Source organism: Nannospalax galili, unplaced genomic scaffold (assembly GCF_000622305.1).
Source record: "Nannospalax galili isolate Female #2095 unplaced genomic scaffold, S.galili_v1.0 scaffold341, whole genome shotgun sequence".
Classification (NCBI taxonomy): Eukaryota; Metazoa; Chordata; class Mammalia; order Rodentia; family Spalacidae; genus Nannospalax; species Nannospalax galili.
Genome location: NW_008346082.1, coordinates 1,414,688 through 1,433,603, shown reverse-complemented (window position 1 = coordinate 1,433,603; position 18,916 = coordinate 1,414,688). Strand labels below are relative to the sequence as shown.

Sequence of the window (18,916 nt, the reverse complement as noted above, 5' to 3'; positions counted from 1 at the left end):
AGTTGGGGCCAATACTTGGGAAGATTAGAGGTTCCTGTGAGACTGCCATCTGACCCTGTCAGCCATCAAGTGATTCATACAAAAGGAAGTCCTCTGGGCCTCCCCACCACCCTTCCTCAGGGGCAGCAGACTTCCTGACCCTCCCAAGAGAACTTACCCTTGGGTCCCAGGGTTCTCTTTGAGAGCTTTTCCTGATTGCTGTCAGAGGCCAAGGACTATCTTTCCCTAACTCCTGTCCAGATGGGGAAATGAAGCTCAGAAAGTCAAGTGACCTGCCCAGTCTTATGGGGAGCTAATGACAGAGTTGGAACTAAAAATCGGGCCCCCTAAGTACTAGGGGATAGGGTGAGGCTGAGAAACCATGCTTCATCAGGGAGGGAGAATGGGAAAAGAGAAAAGGAGCTCTCTTCTGGGTAACAGCAGGAGCACTGAGCTATGTGAGGGGCTACAGAACTGGGAGCAGGTGCAAGGGTCAAGGCAGGAGGAAATTTGAGCTCTACATGGTAGCAGCATGGGGCAGGAAAGGGCCTACTGACCCTGCTACACTCCCCTTACCTTACAGCCTCAGCAGGCATGGCTGGGCAGGCGCCAAATGAGCAGTGGGCACAGGTGGTAGAGAACAGAGGGAAGGCAGGAAATGGCAGCTGCCCAGCCTGTCCCAGCATAGCCCCACATCCCACTGTCTGGACAGCAGGGAGAATGTGGCTGTTGTGGTATGCTGTGGAGTTTTCAAGTGTATCTGTGTCCCAAACCCCATTTCTCTCTTTTTTTTAAAAATAAACCTTTCCTCCTTTATTATTAGTGTTTGTACATGCATACATGAGAGTAGGTGCCTGCAGAGGCCCTCGAATCCCCTGGAACTGGAGTTATAGGCAGTGGTAAGCATCCTGCGTGGGTGCTGGGAACTGAACTTGGGTCCTCTGGAAGAGCAGTACGTGTTCTTAACCACTGAGCCACTTTTCCAGACCCCCCCCCCACAAAAAACCCTGTTTTTCTCAGGGTCCAACTTACCAGTGCAAGCATTTGAATGCTTTAGAGGTGAGCATGAGGGTCATAAACTCAGGATCTGAGAAATAATCTGAGCCACATGGCATCACATGGGGTATCTTATTTGCTTTCTTGGGTCTCGAGTTACCTTCCCTCATCCTGGGTATGTGACACATCAAGCCTGGCTTCAAATGGCACCCCTCCCAACTCTAACCTAAAGGTGCATTAGGGACGAGCACTAGGTGAGAACACCTGTCCACAGTCCTAGTCATCCTCAAGCACGTGTCTAGTAGCTCCTTACAGAACAGAATCCTTCCAGTGGAGGGGTGGTCCTAACAGCTAGGCTCTGTTCCCTCAGGGGCAGAAGATGGATGCCTTTTTCCAGTCTTGCCAGTCTCAAGACCTTATATCTAGCTAAGCTTCGAAGCCAGAGCTGGATTCCTTCTCATAGGCCCTGAGCTGGGCCTCTGGGCTCCTAACCTGAGTTGGGGAAAGATCATTTGAGGGTGGGGAGTGGCTGGAATCCAATAAGGCAGGGGAGGGATAGGGAACAGCTGATGTAGGCTGGGCACCTAGAAAGAGGCAGCCTGTCTTTCATCATTTCTTCCCATTGATATTCCCCCTCTCCCCAGGAAAAGAAGGGGCAGGAAGTACAGAAGGGTCCAGCTGTGGAGATCGCAAAACTGGACAAACTGCTGAACCTGGTGAGGGAAGTGAAAACCAAGACCTGAGAGTGTGGCCCCAGGCCCTGTCCCACTTTTTGAACCCAATACTTACTAGCCCTTGGTCTGGGTACCAGCGTACCTAAGCACCAAGCATGGACCTCACCCTGATTAAGTCCTAGTATCTGCCCTTTTGGTCCTTAAGGTCCTAGTACCTTGCTCTAGGACTTAACCCTCAACCTCCATTATACCCTCTTACTTTGCACAAATAAATGTTTGGAAAGCTCATCTTACACCTTTAATTTTGCTACCACAGGGCCCTCAGGAAGAGGAGAAAAATCTCAGGGTAGAGCCATAGTTCCATTTATTATCCAGCAAACAGTGGGAGGACCAGAGGAGGAGCCCAGCCTGGATACCCTCCCATTATTGCCATGGGTTCCAGTTTGCTTCCCCAATGTAGAGGGCCCAGAGGTGCTGAGCCTAGGGAAAGGGTAAACTCAGCCCTTGGCCCTCAGGATGGAGTAGAGTCCAGATGGCCCTGGCCCTAGCACCAACTCCTAAACCCCCACCCCAGGCCTGTCTCTCTAGGGCTACCCAAGCCTCTCTTGGAGCCAGGCTGGCTACAATCTGGGCTGCTGGGTCTAGCTCCAAAAGACATTGGACTCTGAATTCTGGACCCCAGCTTGGCTGAACTCTGGGATCCTGATTACAGGCTCTGAGTGGAGTAGACTCAGGTCCAGAACTCCAGGGTAGGCCATGGGCCTTCAAGGCTGCAGCAGGTAGCTGCCTTCATGGCTAGGCTTCTGGGGTGGTGGCGCCTTCTCAGGACAGGGGCCAGGGCTGGAGTTGGGACTGGATTCCGAGAGAGAATCGACGTCAGCTGAGCGGGAGTGGCAGGCCCAGCAGAGAATGACCCACAGCAGTAGCAGCAAGAAGCCTACAAGGCCGTTGCAGACGATGGCGATGAGGGCCCCCTGGGAGATGGCTGCCCCCATGACGGGCAGCACCCTCAGACCAGTGCAGACAGCGGAGCTGCCTCAATGCCAAGGTCCATGCCGAGGCAGAACTCCAGTATGGCTGACTTTCCAAGGAGGCTGTCCTGTCCACACACAATGACTTCTGGGCAGTGGAGATGCCCACCTGCAGTCCTGAGCCTGGGGAGGGTACAGAGGAAAGGAGAGGGAAGTGAGGAGGGAGGGGTGAGCTGAAGTCTAGGAGAAGAGCTCTCCTCTCCCATCTTTGGCCTCTGGCAGAGGGTCTTGGGTCCGAAGAGGATCACATACCCCACAAAGCCAACACCCCCATCCTCAGGCCTGTCTCTGAGCACCTCTGCAGCCAGAGTCAGGAAGCTAGAGTAGGCAGGCAGCCTTTATCTCATTCTCTTTGGAACTGGGCCACCAAGCTTCTAGCCTTCAAAGGCATCCTGTTGGTGAGTGGGACTGAGGTGGCCCAAGGCCCAGGAGGCAGAGGACTGTGACCAGCATTGGTGTGCCTAAAACTCTCTCTCTCTCTCTCTCTCTCTCTCTCTCTCTCTCTCTCTCTCGGGACTGCAGCCAGCCAGCCTAGGAGACCTGCAGGGGCGCCAGCTCACACAGAGGGAACTTTGTGAAGGCCCTGGCAGGAACGAGTAGGTTCTGTGGATGCGCTTAGGTGTGCCTCTCCCTGGGGCTTTGCCTCTCTGGGTCAGGTGTGTGTGTCTGAGTGTATGACTAGCCTCCTGTCTCTCTGTCCCTTGCTGGATGTGTCCCTGCCTATGCACGCCAACCTCTGCGAATGTGTGGTTGCCTGTGTGTCCTTATCTTTGAGTGTCTTGAGTGTTTCTTGTGTCTCATTTCTTTTCCAGTCTGTCTCTATGTACATCTCGGTGTGTCGCTTTTCACGACTGTATGCCCCTCTGTCCTCGTGGCATGCCTCTTCCCTTCTCCATGGGGTCAGTCTGGGTGGTTCTGTGCGTCCCTCTTTGTGTCTATCTCTCCTGCTCCAGGCTGTGTGTCTCTGTCTCTGTGCGGGTTACTATCTCTTCATCTCCGTCCTGGGTCTCTGGATCTCCGCCCCCGTGCCCATGGTAGGGGGAGCCCTCCCCACCCTTACCTGAGTTGAGCCCGGTGCGCGCCCGCGGGAGGGTCTGGGGGCAGCGGGATGCTCAGGGCAGTGAGGCTCGAGAGCCTGCAGGCGGGGGGCGGCGGGAGGCGGGCAGGGGCGACGTCCACTCCTGGGCCCTCCCCCTGGGCCGCGCAGCCTTTGCCGGCCGCTCCCGCCGGGGCGCGACCGGGCCGGCCTCTGCCGCGGGCGGTCTGCGGCGAGCGGGCACCTCCTCCCCCTGGGGCGGCGCCTCCTCCGTGGCCGGGGCCGCTAGCTCGCTCGCTCGCTCACTCGCTCGCTCGGCGGCTGCTGGAGCATCGCGGAGTTCGGCTGGGCTCGGATAGGTTCGACTGGGCTCGGTTCCGGCGGGAGGTAGTCGGAGGAGCTCGGCCGAGCTCGGCGGACCGCAAAAACAGCGAAGAGCCCCGCCTCCTGAGTGGCCGCCGGCCTGCGGTCTTCGGGGGCGGCGCCATCCCTGTGCCGCTGCCGCCGTTCCATTGGCTGGACGCGCGAGTCCCCGCGCCATTGGTTGTGCTCTGGGGTGGGACAGGACCGTCCGGGAGGGAGGGGGCGAGGGAAGGAGGAGAGGGGGCGGGAGGCTGGAGGGTCCACTTTGTTATGATTCCGCCCTCCAGAGGTCGAGGGACGAGGCCCACCTTTGCAGGCGTTTCTTGCACCTTCTTTACCTGGATGGCCTGCGCATCCAGTAAGTGAGAAAGGTCGCCGCATCCTAGGTGACCACCCCTCCGTATCTAGGAGAGGTCCTCGTCCCCATCATCTAGAAGTCCTAGTGTCTTCACTTAAAGGAATCTAAACCCTGTCACCTGCCCCTCCTCGCTTCCTGTCTTCCTACACAGCCCTCCCCAACCTGAGTGTGTACTCTGCATCCCCACTTTAAAGGGCCTGTAGATCTCCCCTCATTGTCAGAACAGTGAGCGCTAGCAACGCAGGTCGATTTGTTGCATTTACTGAATTATCTCCTAGTCACAGGCTTGTGCTTTGCTCACTGGAAGGAGCTGGTGACACCTAAGGTATCTGAAGAACAGTTCAGCCCTGGCTGGAATAGATCCAGGCCTGGTGGACATCCTGGCTCTCCATCCTAGAAGCTCTAAGATGAAGGCCTCCCTCTCCCTGACCCTCACATGGTAGTGATTTCTTAAGTGTTCTCTGGGTCCTCTTCTCATCTGGCTTACAAACTGTCTGTGGACAATCACAGTTATATCATGAAGACTCCTAGTGTCCCCATATCCAGCAAAGTGCTTACTGGAGTCAGGGTGATGTTTGTTTTGGGTTCCACTTACTAACTTTGTGACCTTTGGCAAGTCTCTTAACTTCAGCTTTCTGTTAAAAGGTTATAGTATCAAGGGCTGGAGAGGTGGCTCAGCAGTGGGGAGCACTGAGTGCTCTTGCAGAGGACTCAGGTTCTATTCCCAGCACCCACATGGCGGCTAACAACCATCTGTAACTCCAGTTCCAGGGGATCTGATGCCTTCTTCTGACCTCCTCGGGCTTTGCATGACATGGGTATACTTATATATATACATGCAGGCAATACACTCATACACATAAAATAAAAATAATAAAATATTTTTTAAAAAAGGTTATAGTATTAACTGCCTCTCAGGCTTTTCTCTACTTGTTTAGACCATACAAAACACATCTCAACAAATGCCAGAAGGACATAGCCCCCTTGACCAGGGAGTTAAGGGGAAACTCCTTCCAAGAAGGCCCAGAACCTGGATGCTATCCTGAAAAGAAGGAAAGGAAGTAGAAAATAAAGGCTGAATCACCTAAAACGACTGTGTTAGAGCCTGTCTAAAATAAACCTTGGACCCTGTGGAGTTTGTCAGAGTGAATTAATTTTAGTTTTTTCCCCCCTGTTACCCAGCAGGGTGGGGATATTGTAAGAAAGATCAGATCAGTTATAGGAAAAAGAGGAGACATACGGTTGCACATCTGACTGTAATGTGAGTGAGTTTGGTGACCTAGCTGCAGGGGTTCAGATTTTATCCTGGAAACAGTGGGGAGTCACTGAAGAATTTTGAGCAGAGGATGTGATGTGATCATATCCAGAAATTAGAAGGATGATTTGGGCTGCTGAGTGGAAAGGAGCATTGAAAGTGTTTGACAGTGAAAGACAGGGGTATTGATGAGGGGCTCAGATGACAGTGACAGCCAGAATAGAGTAGGAGGGCACTGGAGGTATTCAGGTATAGCAGTGGGCAGAATTGAGAGCACAGAGGAAATAAGGAGAGGAAGATCTGGGATACTTGGTAGTCGCTGCAATAGTGCAGTGCCATTTCCTGGGATAGAGAACACATTAGAAGGGCCAGCGAGATGGCTCAGTGGGTAAAAGCAATTGCCACCAAGCCTGAGGATCTGAGTTTGATCCCTGGAACCATCATGGCAGAAGGAGAGAACTTTCCCCCAAGTTGTCCACTGACCTTCATGCTGCTTGCTGTGGCATGCACATGCCCCTCCAACACATACACGTGCACAAACACACACAAATAAATATAATGAAAAAACTTTTTTGTGTGTCTTTTTGAGACAGGGTCTCCCTGTAGCCCCAGCTGACCTGGAACTTGCTGTAGACCAGGCTGGCCTCGAACTCACTGAGATCTGCCTGCCTCTACCTCCCAAGTGCTGGGATTAAAGGCATGTGCCACACGCCCAGCTCTTAAAAAAAAAATCTTTTCAAAGAGAACACATGAGAAGAAATGTTTCAGCAAAGGACTCAGACAGTAGTAATATTTGCAGAAATCAAACTTGATGTACTAGTATAACACCCTAGTGGAGATGTTCAACCAGGCCACTGGATAAGCAGGCCGAGGTTCAGGAAAGAGGTTCAGTGAGTGATTAGACACGGGGGTGGGGCGGGGGAGGGGGTTGAAAGTTAAGCCAGAAAACTAAATGAGCTCCCCTATGGAGAGTCAGAGCTGGTTTAAAGAAAAAGATACATTTTGAACCCAAAACTGACAACTGAAGACAGGGGTCCGTGAACTGGAAGAACAATGGGAATGGAGAGACTCAAAAGCCAGCAGAGTTTTTTCCATCTCCTATTGTTACTTCCTATTTCTTTCATTTCCCTTCCTTGCCCTTGCCCCTGCCCAAGCTCTGGTCATCCCCACCCCAGGATTGGTTTCCTGCTACACATGGTGAAAACACAACTTCATAGTTTCAGATATTTAAGTCTTATTGTCTCAGCCACAAGGAGAGACTGGTGGAGGTGGCATGTGCTGTTGCTGCTGCTGCTGCTGCTTTTAGGATGCAATTTAAAATTATTCCTTAGAAAGTACTCTAATTGGTTCAATTTAGATGTTTAACTTTGGATCACTCAACAGTGGTCAAGAGATGAGGGTCAAATTGGTTAATATGGACCACATAACCCAGTGGAAGTGGCAGTTTCCAGAAGAGGGCACATGAAAAAGCAGAATGGCAGCTGCTCACTACTGTCTACCCTTTGTCTGCCAGACACATACAGTCATTTTCTCAAAAGAGCCACACAAACTGCTAGATTTTGGATCTGGAATGTCCCCCAAAGGCCCATGTGTGAAAGGCTTGGTCCCCAGTATGGCACTATTTTGAAAGGTGGTAGAAACTGAGAGGTAGGGCCTAGTGGGAGGGGTTAGGTCACTGCAGATGTGCTCCTGAAGGACACTGTGGGGCTCCACTCTTTTTTTCCTTCTCTTTTCTTGTCTGAGTCAAGAAGCAAGCAGCTTTGCTCTCTTCCTGCCCCGATGTGCTGCCTTGCCACAGGTCCAAAAGCAATTAGGCCAATAAGTCATGGGTAGAAACCTCCAAAATGAACTAGATTGAACCTTTTTTTTTAATTAAAAAAATGTATTTTTACTTATATGTACGAGTGTTTTGCCTGCATGTATATAAGTACACCACATGCATGAAATGCCTGCAGAGACCAGAAGAGGACATTGGATCTCCTGGAACTGGAGTCATGGATTTTGTTAGCTGCTATGTGTGTGCTGGGAACCAAACCCAGGTCCTCTGTAAGAGCAGTCAGTGCTCTTTACCTGCTGAGCCATCTCTCCAGCCCCTACCAGGGGCCTCTCTTATCTTTTTAAAATTGTTTGTTTGTTTACTGTGTGTATGTATGTGGAACAGGTGTGGAGGAAGGAACAGCTTGCAGGAGTCTCTTCTTTCACATGTGGATCCTGGGGACTGAACACCTTTACCCAATGAGTCATCATCTCAGTCTCCTTTTCTCTTTTCTATGAAAAGCTGGATTATCTAGGATATTTGTTACAGCAATGGAAGGCTGATTGTCTTTGTTGCTTTTCTGTCGCTGTGATAAAATACCCTGACAAAAGCAACCTAAGGAAGAAAGGGTTTATTTTGGCTCACAGTTTGAGGTTACGGTCCATCATGGGAAGGAAGTCACAGCACCAGGGACCTGAGGCAGCTGATTGCACTGTAGCCATAGCCAAGAAGTAGGGAGCAATGAGTGCTTGTGCTCAGCTCACCTTCTCTCTTTTTTTTAAGACTTATTTTTTATTTATGTGTATGTGTATGTCTGTGTGTATATGCCAGAAGAGTGCATCAGATCCCCATGGAGCTTGAGTTACAGGTAGCTGTGAGCTGCCTGAAGTCGGAGCTAAGAACTGAACTCTGATCTTCTGGAAAAGCAGCAAGCACTCTTAATCGCTGAACCATCTTACAAGCAGTCACTTCTTCCTTATATACACTATACGACCCAGGAAATGGTACCACCCACAGTGGGCAGGTCTTTCCATCTCAATTAACCTAATCAAGATAATTCCTCACAGGCATGGCTAGGTGATTCTAGATCTTATCAAGTTGACAACTGAGAGTAAACAGCACACTGACTTAACACACCTACATAATCCCACTAACCTATTATAAATAAATAAATTTACCTCCTTTCCAATGAGGGACAACTAAGTGACACCTTCAGCTACTGTCTCTGGAGGTTATGTCACTGGACCACTGTTCTTCAAATACAGGTTCTCTGGATAATGTTCTTCATGATCTAGTGTAGGTCTCCTTGAGGTATGAGTATGACTTCTAATAACCACTGTGTGTGTGTGTGTGTGTGTGTGTGTGTGTGTGTGTGTATGTGTATGTGTTGAGGTGTGTTGGGGATGGAACCCAGGGCCTGGTATATGGACATAATTCACTTAAAGTCAGAATCAGGAGATGGAGAGATGGCTCAGCTCAGCAGGTAAAGGCATTTGCTGCCCAGCCTGATGACCTGAGTTGGATCCCTAGGCTGCACATGGTAGAAGGAGAGAACTGACAAGTTGTCCTCTGACTTCCATATGTACTCTGTGCCACGCACATGCACGTACACACACAACACAATAAATAACAATAAATGAATCCTAATCAACGCTTATCAGTTTCATTTGGGGAGATCCTGTTAGCTAAGAAAACATTTAATTGATTCTTAGGGGCTTTTTTTTTTCTCCAGTTTAAACAATTTTGAAATCAGAAAGGATTTTTCAACTAATGGCCTGTAATAGATTTTTGCCTTTTTTTCCTAAGGAGTTGACAAAGTAGCTTGCCTTTAGTAATAGAAGGAATATAAATTTTTTAAAATATAGCAATTTTGTCAGTCAGAGTTCTTTTTCACAAATAATAGAATCTACTCTGGATAGCAACAACAGAAATCATTTAGCCCAGAATTGTTAGGAGGTCTGAGAGATGGACCTGAGGCCAAGCTTCTAGGAACAACATGCAAACCATATACCACACAGTCTGATGAGGAAACCACAGCCAGTGCCACTCTGCACACTGAGGACCAAGAGTTCAAGTGACTGCCAGCTCTATGAGCTCCATGGCCCTTCTGTGGTGGGAACTTATTACTGCAATCACTGGGAAACCACAGCCTTTGCCACTACCACTTGTGTTCCTACCAACAACAACAGAAACCAAGCCCTGTGTCCAGCCTCCTTCCTACATACATCAGTCAGGATTAGCGAGGAGGCAGCATCATTATAAACAGTTCTCATACTTTACTGACTTCAAACAACAAAGGTGAATTTCTTTTTTCTTCGTCTTTTTTGAGACAAGGTCTCCCTGTAGCCCCAGCTGGCCTGGAACTCAGTATGTAGACCAGGCTGGCCTTGAGCTCACAGAGCTCTTTCTGCCTCTGTCTCTGCCTCCCAAGTGCTGGGATTAAATGCAAGCACCACCTCACCTGGCTAAAGATGAATTTCTTGCTCATACTATATAGTCCCTGCATGGGCCAGGCTTGGATGGGGGCATCTAACTCATTGTGGTCAATAAAGGATCTGGGCTTTAGAGAGTTTCGCCTTTTTATGGTGGTGATACTAGTGTATTTATTTATTTATAAACAAATATCTAGGATATTTGTTACAGCAATGGAAGGCTGATTGTCTTTGTTGCTTTTCTGTCGCTGGTTACTCTGTAACCAGGCTGCAGCAATTCTCAGCCCCCCAAGTGCTAGGATTATAAATGTGAACCACCACATCCAGTGATGCTACCTTCTCAATGTGAGTTTCAGGGTTTGCTGTTGCTGGAAAAAAAAAAAATAAGGAAAAGCATACACTGAGCAAGGTGTGGTGGTACACACATCTAATTCCAGTGCTTGGAGGCAGGAGAATCAGGAATTCAAGGCCAGCTTGCTTTATGTATCAAGCTTGAGGCCAGCCTGGGCTACATGAGACCCTGTCTCAAACAAACTATAAAAACAACAAAAGCATACACTAACTTTTGCTCCCATTATATTGATCAAACAAATCTCATAGCCATACCTAACATGAAGGACCCACAGGAAGTACAATCGTCGTGATGCTCTAAAGAGAAGGAAGCAGAAATAATAGTCACCTTCAGTCATGTTCAACCCATTTCTGTTGTTCACTTCCACATGGGAAGTCCCACATGGGAAAAGAATCTTGCTTGAACACAAGCTACCAGACATGCTGGGAATGCTATTTCTGAAATTTTTTTTTTTTAGCTATTGAGGTATGATTGGGGTGGGGGGGGGGCATGAATGATCTTTATTCCTAAAGGTAGGACTTTAAAAGGAGAATCTTCCATATAGGAAAACTGTCCAAAGGGTGAAAAAATTCACCAATAAGGTAGATTTCTACTACTGTAATCAAACATCAGAAATTTAAAGAGGCCATCTCTGAACCACTAAGAAGACTCATGGTCTGGGCAAGGTTTCAGAGTGATTTCTCTTTTCCTACACTGTCTATGGGCTCTTTTGATCCCTTTCACCCTGTCCTCAGGCTTAAAGGAAGGCAGAAACTGAACTGATGGATTTCTTTCCTGTAGCCCCAGCTGTCCTGGAACTCACTATGTAGACCAGGCTGGCCTTGAACTCACAGAGATCCACCTGCCTCTGCCCCCCTAGTGCTGGGATCAAAGGCGTGCACAACCATGCCTGGCTCTTTCCTTAAAAAAAAAAAAAAAAAAAAAAAAAAAAATCCTGCCCTAGAATGATGCATTTGCCTCATCCCATTCTAGCCTCTGACTTTCAGTGGTGCCATCCCGTTTGCCCAGCAGGGTAGGCAAAGTAGGGATCCCTAACTTTTTTTGTGCTTCCAGTGTAGTTCTGTCCTGATGGCTGATCTCACAGTTTCTTAATTAGAGAGTAGCAAATAACTGCTTCCAAAATTCAGCAAGGCAACATAATTATCTAACTCCTAACAATCTGAGGTCAAGACTAACAAATTTTCTTCTCCAAGTTAAATGCATCCTCTGTTTTTCCCCTAACTGCTTGCAGACCACCCATTCTGGATAACTCATTGTTATCTTGACTTTCCATCGCTCTATCTCCAAATGTTTCAGCTTTCGCTGGCACACTATCTGAGACACAAGAGACAACAGGCTGCAGTTAAAGTAATTACTGCTGCCTAAAAAGGACTCCCAGACCCTCACACTGGGGTTATTACATTTTTAGTAGTGTGTGTGTGTGTCCACAAGCACCATGACATGTATGTGCAAGTCAGAGACTACTTTGTGGGAGTTGGTTCTCTCCTTCCACTGTGTGGGTTCTGAGGATTGAATTCAGATCATGAGATTTGAGGACAAATGCTTTTACCCACTGAGCCATCTCACTGGCCCCTCACACTGGGATTAGCAGATGCTCACTGCCTCTCTTTCTACCTCAGCTTAGTTTCTCATTTTCAGGTCTGTCTTTGAATATTTCAATCCTGATGCCTGATTCCTGTGGTGTTAAAAGTCAAAGAAACTTAACTTGAATTAGCTTAGACAAAGGTGAATTTATTTTTAGAAAACTATAGCATTTTCTTATTTTAGTGCAAGAATGACTAGAACTTGGGAACTGTTGGATCTGGAGATGTGACAGTCATCAAAACGCTCTACGCTTTATCTCAGCTTCTTTCTGCTTGCTGTGAGTTTCATTCTTCCCATCTCTCCTCCTCTCCTCCCTCTCTCACCTTCCAATTTGCCCTCCCCGACTGTTTCCCTCTCTCTCTCCTCTCCTCAGTCTTCCATTTGTTTCCTCACACAAGCTTCCAGTGCTTCTCCAGCCCACCTCACGAGCAGCTTCTGGCTATTCTTAAACTTCACCGTTTCTAATCCAAATACTCATCTTCAGTTCCAGTTCTGGGTTATCATTCAGTTTGTCATGCTCAGTTAAATTCCTAGGGACTTGCTCTCAGTAGTCTGGCTTTGTTTAGATGCAGTTTCCTCCACCAACAAACTCTAGTAGGGGAGGACCGTAGTGGCTTCCATGGTGAGCACATGGCTGAAAGCAGTTCCCACCAGAAGAGGATGCCACTCACACAAAGCAAAACTTTTGTAGATGCAGGGGAAAATATAAATCTGCAAAGCAGGTAGGGAAGGGTCTGTCAGAGAGGTGGATGGGAAAGCATGAAGCCAAGAAAAAGCAGTCTCAAAAAGGAGAATAGGAATGTGGGAATAGGAACACATGCCTGGAATCCTAGCACTTGAGAGACCAAGACATACGGGAGGATTAAGAGGTACAGGCTGGCCCGAGTTACATAGCAAGTCCCTGTCTCAAAAGCCACAACAGAAAGAAGAGGGAGAGGGAGAGGGTTAAGGAGGAGAGGGAAGAATGAGATGTCAATCATCCAAATGTCCAAGAGAGGTCCAGTAGTATAGAGAGAAGGGATAACTGGATTCAGTAACAGTGAGGTGGTTGATTATCTTGGCAAGAAGCAGTTCCAGTGGGCAGTTAGAAATTGAATGGAGTGTGTCATAGAAGTCAGAATTTCGTAGTTTCAAGAATGAGTAAGAAGGGGCTGGAGAGATGGCTCAGTGGTTAAGACCACTGACTGCTCTTACAGAGGACCCGGGTTTGGTTCCCAGCACCCACATGATGGCTAAAAACCATCCATAACTCTATTTTCAGGGGATATGATGCCCTCTTTTGGCCTCAGTGGGCACTGCATGCACATGGCGCACTTACATACATGCAGACAAAACACTCATACACATAAAAATAAATTGTTAAAAAAAAAAAAACGTAAGTTTCTTAGGGGCCTGAAAGATAGCTCAGCTAGTAGAGGCACTTGTCACTAAGTCTGACAACCCAAGTTTGATCCCTGGAAGGAGAGGATGGAATCTGGCAAGTTGCCCTCTGAATTCCACGTACACTGTGGCACCTGTGTACCTACAGATACTCCTCCACATAATAAATGAATAAAATGTAGTCATTAAGGGTTGGACATGGTGGTGCATGCCTTTAATCCCAGCACTCGGGAGGCAGAGGCAGGTGGATGGATCTCTGTGAGTTCAAGGCCAGCCTGGTCTACATAGTGAGTTCCAGGCCAGCTACAAAAACACCCTGTCTCGAAAAGATTTAAAAAAAAATTGTTCAAAGTTTCTTGGACCAGTAAGATGGCTCCATGGGTAAAGGTGTTTCCTGCTAAGCTCGAGATCTGAGTTCCATCCCTGGGACCCACATGGTGGAAAGCAGAAATTGACTCCTGAAAATTGTCCTCTGACCTCCAAGGCATGGGTCATGTTTTCTCTCCCCCTCCCCTCTAAATGTAAGAAATTTTTTTAAAGTCTTACACAGATAAATACTGGAGGGAAGAAACCAGAAGAAAGGAAATAACTGACAGCTATTTGTTACTTCTGTCTGGCTCCCTTGGGCTATGCAGATCCAAGAAAGCAAGGTAAAAGACAGAAACTAAAGCTGGACCAGGAGATAGGAGCCATTTCGTCTTTTCCCAAGTCACAACAGAGAATAGGGCAGAGAGAGGAGATGTCTGGCCTCAGCATTTGGTGACCCAGGTTGTGACCCTGGGAGCACCTAAGGGCCTGGGATTATACCCAGACAGAGAGGCCTTGTATAGAGAACAAAGAGTCCAGAGGCTTGAGCCAGTCCTCCACAGGTGGGGGCAGGGTGGGACATAGCAGCTCCATTCTGGCACCCGCAAACTTGCTATGGGCTCTGATTTCCTGTCTCCAAACACTGCCTATTGTTGTCCCCCATCCACCCACTTACTGCCCATCAGCCCTGCCAAGCTGTCACCTTTCTGGGCTCCACTTCCTCACCTCCCAGCACTCCTCAGCAGCTTGCCCTGGACTTCTGCTCTCACCATCCCTGAAGCTGGCTCACTAAGGTCACTTTCACCTCCATGTCATAGCCAATGAACATTTTCAGTCCTTATCTTGGTTAACTATTTGGCAGCACTGAGGCTGTGGATCCCTAGTTGAAACTATCCACTCTGTTTCAGGCAGGTGTTCTCTCCCGCTAAATTTATTCTTCCTCCTAAAACAGTAACTCTTATTTACGAAGAACCTACACTGTATTGGAGCTTTATGTTCCTTGTAGATACTTTTTCCCTCCATGCAAGACAGGTGCAAGAAACAGATGAGGAAACCAAGACTCCAAACAACCAAAGATTTTTTCCAAGTCTCTGTAGCAGCAAGTGATGGAGTCTAGAACCTAAAGCTGCTGCATTACTTGACTGACTTTCTCACCTCTCTGCCCTCCTTAGCTCCTCTGTGGACTGTGTTCTCTGCACCCATCCTCCTTTGCCTTCCTGTTCCCTCCCCTTTTCCCTCCCCTCTCTGCCTCAATCTCCTCTGCATAGTTTTAGTGCCCATTTTTGTTTTGACAGTGCTTTACCACTAACCCAGATCTTACTCTCAAAGTCCCAGATGCTATTTATTGTTGCTGCTGCTACTGCTATTGTTATTAAGACCCAAGATTTATGGAGTGTTACCACAGGGTAGGCCTGGTGCCAAATTCTTAATGTGTATCATCTTATTAAATCCTTATAACAACCCTAGGAGTCAGGTATTGTTAGACTATTTTCCAAGGAAACTGGGTATTAGAGAGGTTAATCAACATGTCTCAAGGTCACCTGGAGCCTAGGTTGACATGACCTTAAAGTTTGACTATGTTTGAAACAGGGTCTGACTGTATAGCCCAGGCTGGTCTTGAACTCATCGTCCTTCTGCCTCAGACTCTTGGCAGACTCCAGAGTGCTAGGATTACATATATGTACCACCATATCTGGCTCAGTCATAGTCTTAACTGCTGACTACATACCCTCTACCAAGAAGTACCATTGGCACCTCAAATTTGAAATGGCTATGTCTCAACCTGGGTGTCCTTCACCTACTGTGTGACCACAGTCAAGTAATGGATGTCCAAGCTGTGGTTATTATCTTTCCCAAACCTTGTCCTCTCATGATGACTATTTCAATAGACAGGCTTGTTATCTCCCAGTCAACAGGACTATACTTTCCCCCCTCTTTTTTCCCCTAAACCCTGGTTCATCAAGACTTAAGGACTGTGTATTCCAATAAGCACTCTTCTCCCAGCCCCAGCCCTAGTCCCTGAACATAGCAAGAAGCTGAACTTTTTGCTGTTGTTACTGATTTGGTTTTTAAAATTTTAATTATGTGTATATGTGCATTGTGTGCCTATCAGAGAACAACCAAGAGTGTTGGTTCTTGCTTTCTGCCTTGTTTGAGAAAGGGTCTCTGTTAGTTTTAACCTTGCATATGCCAGGCTAGCTAGCCCATAAGCTAGCTGGGAATTCTGTATCCACCTCCCATCCTTCTGTACAAGTGCTGGGATTGCAGTATGGTCCCACTTTTATGAAGGTTCTGGTGATTTGAACTCAGGCCTCGTGGTTGCATGGCCAGAACTTTTACCCACCTAAGTTTGTTTTTGAAACAGTGTATCTTAAAGCTCAGTCTAACCTTGCCTCCCAAATGCTGGTATTGCAGGCACGTGCTGCCACACCCAGGGCTCTGTGTATGTAGGCAAGCGTTTCTAGTGAGCTACAATCCCCAGTCAAAAGCTGCTTTTTGATCTTTCATATCAGTCATTCAAAGCTTCCCCCAGGCTTGCTCAGTGCTCCAAGCCACCAGCCACCATGCGGTTCACATTCCTCCCTTCCTTCCTTCCCTTCCTCTGCAGTCCCCAGAGCATGAAGCTGACCAGGTCTCCCCAGCCCTAAGCCCTTAACTGACAGGAAAAACTTCAGAAGCTCAGCTTGGCTTTCAAACCGCAGAGCATGTGGCCCTGCCTCCTTTGCAGTCCCAGTTTCCACCCAGCCTGCTATGGAACACAGTGGACTCTGGCCTTTCCTGCCCACCCTTCCTCATGCTCTGCCATTTGGAGGCAAGGGATGTTCTCTGCCCCTTCATGGTTCCAGTCCCTTACCTACTGATAAATGTTTTTCTAGTAACATAGAGCCTAGCGTTGTGTGTGCTCAAGTATGTAAAATCAATAGCGTTTCTGTTTTATAAAAACTAAGCATATGGGGCTGGTAAGCTGGCTCAGCAGGTAAAAGCATCTACTGCCAAGCCTGACAACCTGAATTTGATTCCCTGAACCCACATGTGGAAGGAGAGAACTGATTTCCTCAAGTTATCCCATGACCTCCACACATGCACTGTGGAATGCATGCACTGCCCCCACACACTAAAAAATAAATAAATAGATGTAATTTTAAAATGCTTAAAACCCACTAAGTATATGGCTGTCCAATAATGTGAATATACTTAATGCCAGAGAATGCTGAAATGGTAAAAGAAACTAAATTTAATTCCTTATCCAGGTTCCAGCCCTTGGAGCTTTGTAGAAAGGACACTATTGGTACTCCTCCCCAGCTGTGCAGAGGTCTTGGGTACTCTGATGCTGTGATGTACATGGACTCTGTTCAGGATCCCCTTTTCTAAGCTCACCCTGTCCCTACTCCTGGACATGTTTAAGGAAGTATCTGGGAGGGAGCTCCTCCTGACTTTGTGAAACTGTTTTGAAGGGTTTCTCTGCCTTGCCCTCTGTAGTTTATTCTCTCAAGCAGTCCAGGCTTCCAGAAGGCCAGAGTCCAAAGGCATCTGTAGTTGACTTCAGCCTTGGGCCTGAGGTATTTCCCCCAAGAGATGGGGGAGAAAGGCCTAGGCTTCTACATGAAAACAAGAAAGAAAGACTGTGACCATATAATACTCAGTTGACATCTCTGTAGGCTATCCTGACACCAACTCTCAGGCAGTCAACCCCCGAAAGCAGAAGCCAAAAGGTATCCTTTCCTGATAAACAGGCACATACAACTCACATACCAGAGACACACATACATAAAAGCAGTGATATATGGAAAAACAATAAAAAGCCTACAGGCAGAGATGTGAACACATGTCCACACAGAGACACACATGTTTAACATTCTCTGCCCAGATCCACATATCCAGGAAAACAAACACAAAAAAGTTCACAGGCATTCAGGAGTGATGGTACATGCCTGTGAACCCAAGCACTTAGACATTGAGACAGAATAACAAATTCAAGGCCAGCCTGGGCTACAAAATGTCTAAAAAGTAAATTGAAAAAAAAAAATCCTTATTAGGCAGGGCGTGGTGGCGCACTCCTTTAATCCCAGCACTCGGGAGGCAGAGGCAGGCAGATCTCTATGAGTTCAAGGCCAACCTGGTTTACATAGTGAGTTCCAGGAAAGCTGGGACTACAGGGAGACCCTGTCTCAAAAAGACCAAAAAGAAAAAAAAAAGATTTAATACACATATGTGTTAAGAGCAACCTATTCAGAGTCATACAACAGTGTTTTGAGTTAATGACACTGATCTAGAGCTTAGAAAAATGTATCTTTGGGCAAGACACACAGTTAAGAGAGAAAGCCAAAGCTGAGTGTGGTGGCATGCACCTTTAATTCAAGCAACTCAGGACTCAGAAGTAGGTAGGCCTCTGTGAGATCAAGGCCAGGCTGATCTACACAGTGAGTTCAAGGTCAGCTGGGGCTACAGGGAGACCCTGTCTCAAAAGAGAGAACGATCCAGGTAGAAATAAATGGAGTAAGAGAAAGGAGGGAGGGAAGGAGGAAAGGAGAGAGAGAAAGACTTATTTGCTTGTGAGCATCTATGACACAGAGGGGCAAGTGCTGCTTGTGAGTAGGGTGCACATCTCACCTCTGGACAGCAGTGGAAGGTGGACGATGTCAGGAAAACTTAAATCAAATGTTGAGCAAACAAGGCTTGGCCAGATGAAAGAGATGGATAAGGAGGTCAACTGGGACCGAGGGAAGAACACACAGGAAGGCATAAATATTAGTTTCCTGTTACTGCTCTAACAAGTTTCTATAAACTTAGTGACTCTGAATAAAACATAGATTGATTCTTACAGTCTGAAGATTAGAGGTCTGAAATCCTTTCACTGGACTAAAGTCAAGGTGTTATGAAACTGGTCTCATCTGTGGGCTTGGAGAGAACAATCCGTTTCCTGGCCTTTTCAGCTTCTAGTGACTACTTGTACTCCTTGGTTTATGGATCACTGTTCATCCTCAGAGCACATCACTCCAACCTCTGCCTCCATCATCCCAGTACCTTCTCTGCCTTGTTCTTCTTCCTCCCTGTTCCCATTCAGAACTACTGTGATTATATCAGATCCATCTGGACTGCCCCAGATAATCTTCCCATTTCCAGATCCTTATCCTAAGCACATCTGCAAAGTCTCTTTTCTCATATAAGGCAGTATTCGCAGATTCTGGGAATTAGAACTTGGACATATTGGGTACCATTATTCAGCCTATCATAGGAAGGTGGCATATTATCTCACAACTTTCAAAATGCCCTCTAAGGTACATTTAGTAATCCTAAAATTTAATACTAAGAATCTGAGGTTCACAGAGATTAAGCATATGCCTTAGGTAGACAGACAGACAGAAAAAGATAATTTTTAAAGTACACCAAAAAATGTTATTAAAACTGTTGAT

The 18,916-nt window shown here is 47.4% G+C and overlaps 2 protein-coding genes across 3 annotated transcripts in view; one reads left to right on the top strand and one right to left on the bottom strand.

The window, feature by feature from the left end:
* Nucleotides 1–1,887, top strand: part of Dnai1 (dynein axonemal intermediate chain 1) — a 78,767-nt gene extending 76,880 nt beyond the window's left edge. Inside the window, exon 20 of the mRNA XM_008842449.3 lies at nt 1,620–1,887. Coding sequence (XP_008840671.1) covers nt 1,620–1,718 — 99 coding nt within the window. The 3' untranslated portion in view covers nt 1,719–1,887. The remainder of the gene's footprint in view (nt 1–1,619) is intronic.
* A 46-nt stretch (nt 1,888–1,933) lies between these two features.
* Nucleotides 1,934–4,437, bottom strand: Enho (energy homeostasis associated). 2 transcript variants are annotated; one of them, XM_008842451.3, is made up of 2 exons: nt 3,741–4,234; nt 1,934–2,803 (listed from the first exon to the last, which is right to left on the bottom strand). In XM_008842451.3, the coding sequence occupies exon 2, from the start codon at nt 2,642–2,644 to the stop codon at nt 2,414–2,416; it is 231 nt and encodes a 76-aa protein (XP_008840673.2). In that variant the 5' UTR covers nt 2,645–2,803; nt 3,741–4,234; the 3' UTR covers nt 1,934–2,413. The 2 variants fall into 2 exon arrangements, with proteins under 2 accessions (XP_008840673.2, XP_029423874.1); XM_029568014.1 differs by having other exon boundaries at nt 1,991–2,803; nt 3,741–4,437.
* Nucleotides 4,438–18,916: the final 14,479 nt, after the last annotated feature.

What these genes read in the sequence shown, in the direction of transcription:
- Enho (XM_029568014.1), bottom strand. Translation starts at nt 4,257, where the DNA reads ATGGCGCGGGGACTCGCGCGTCCAGCCAATGGAACGGCGGCAGCGGCA.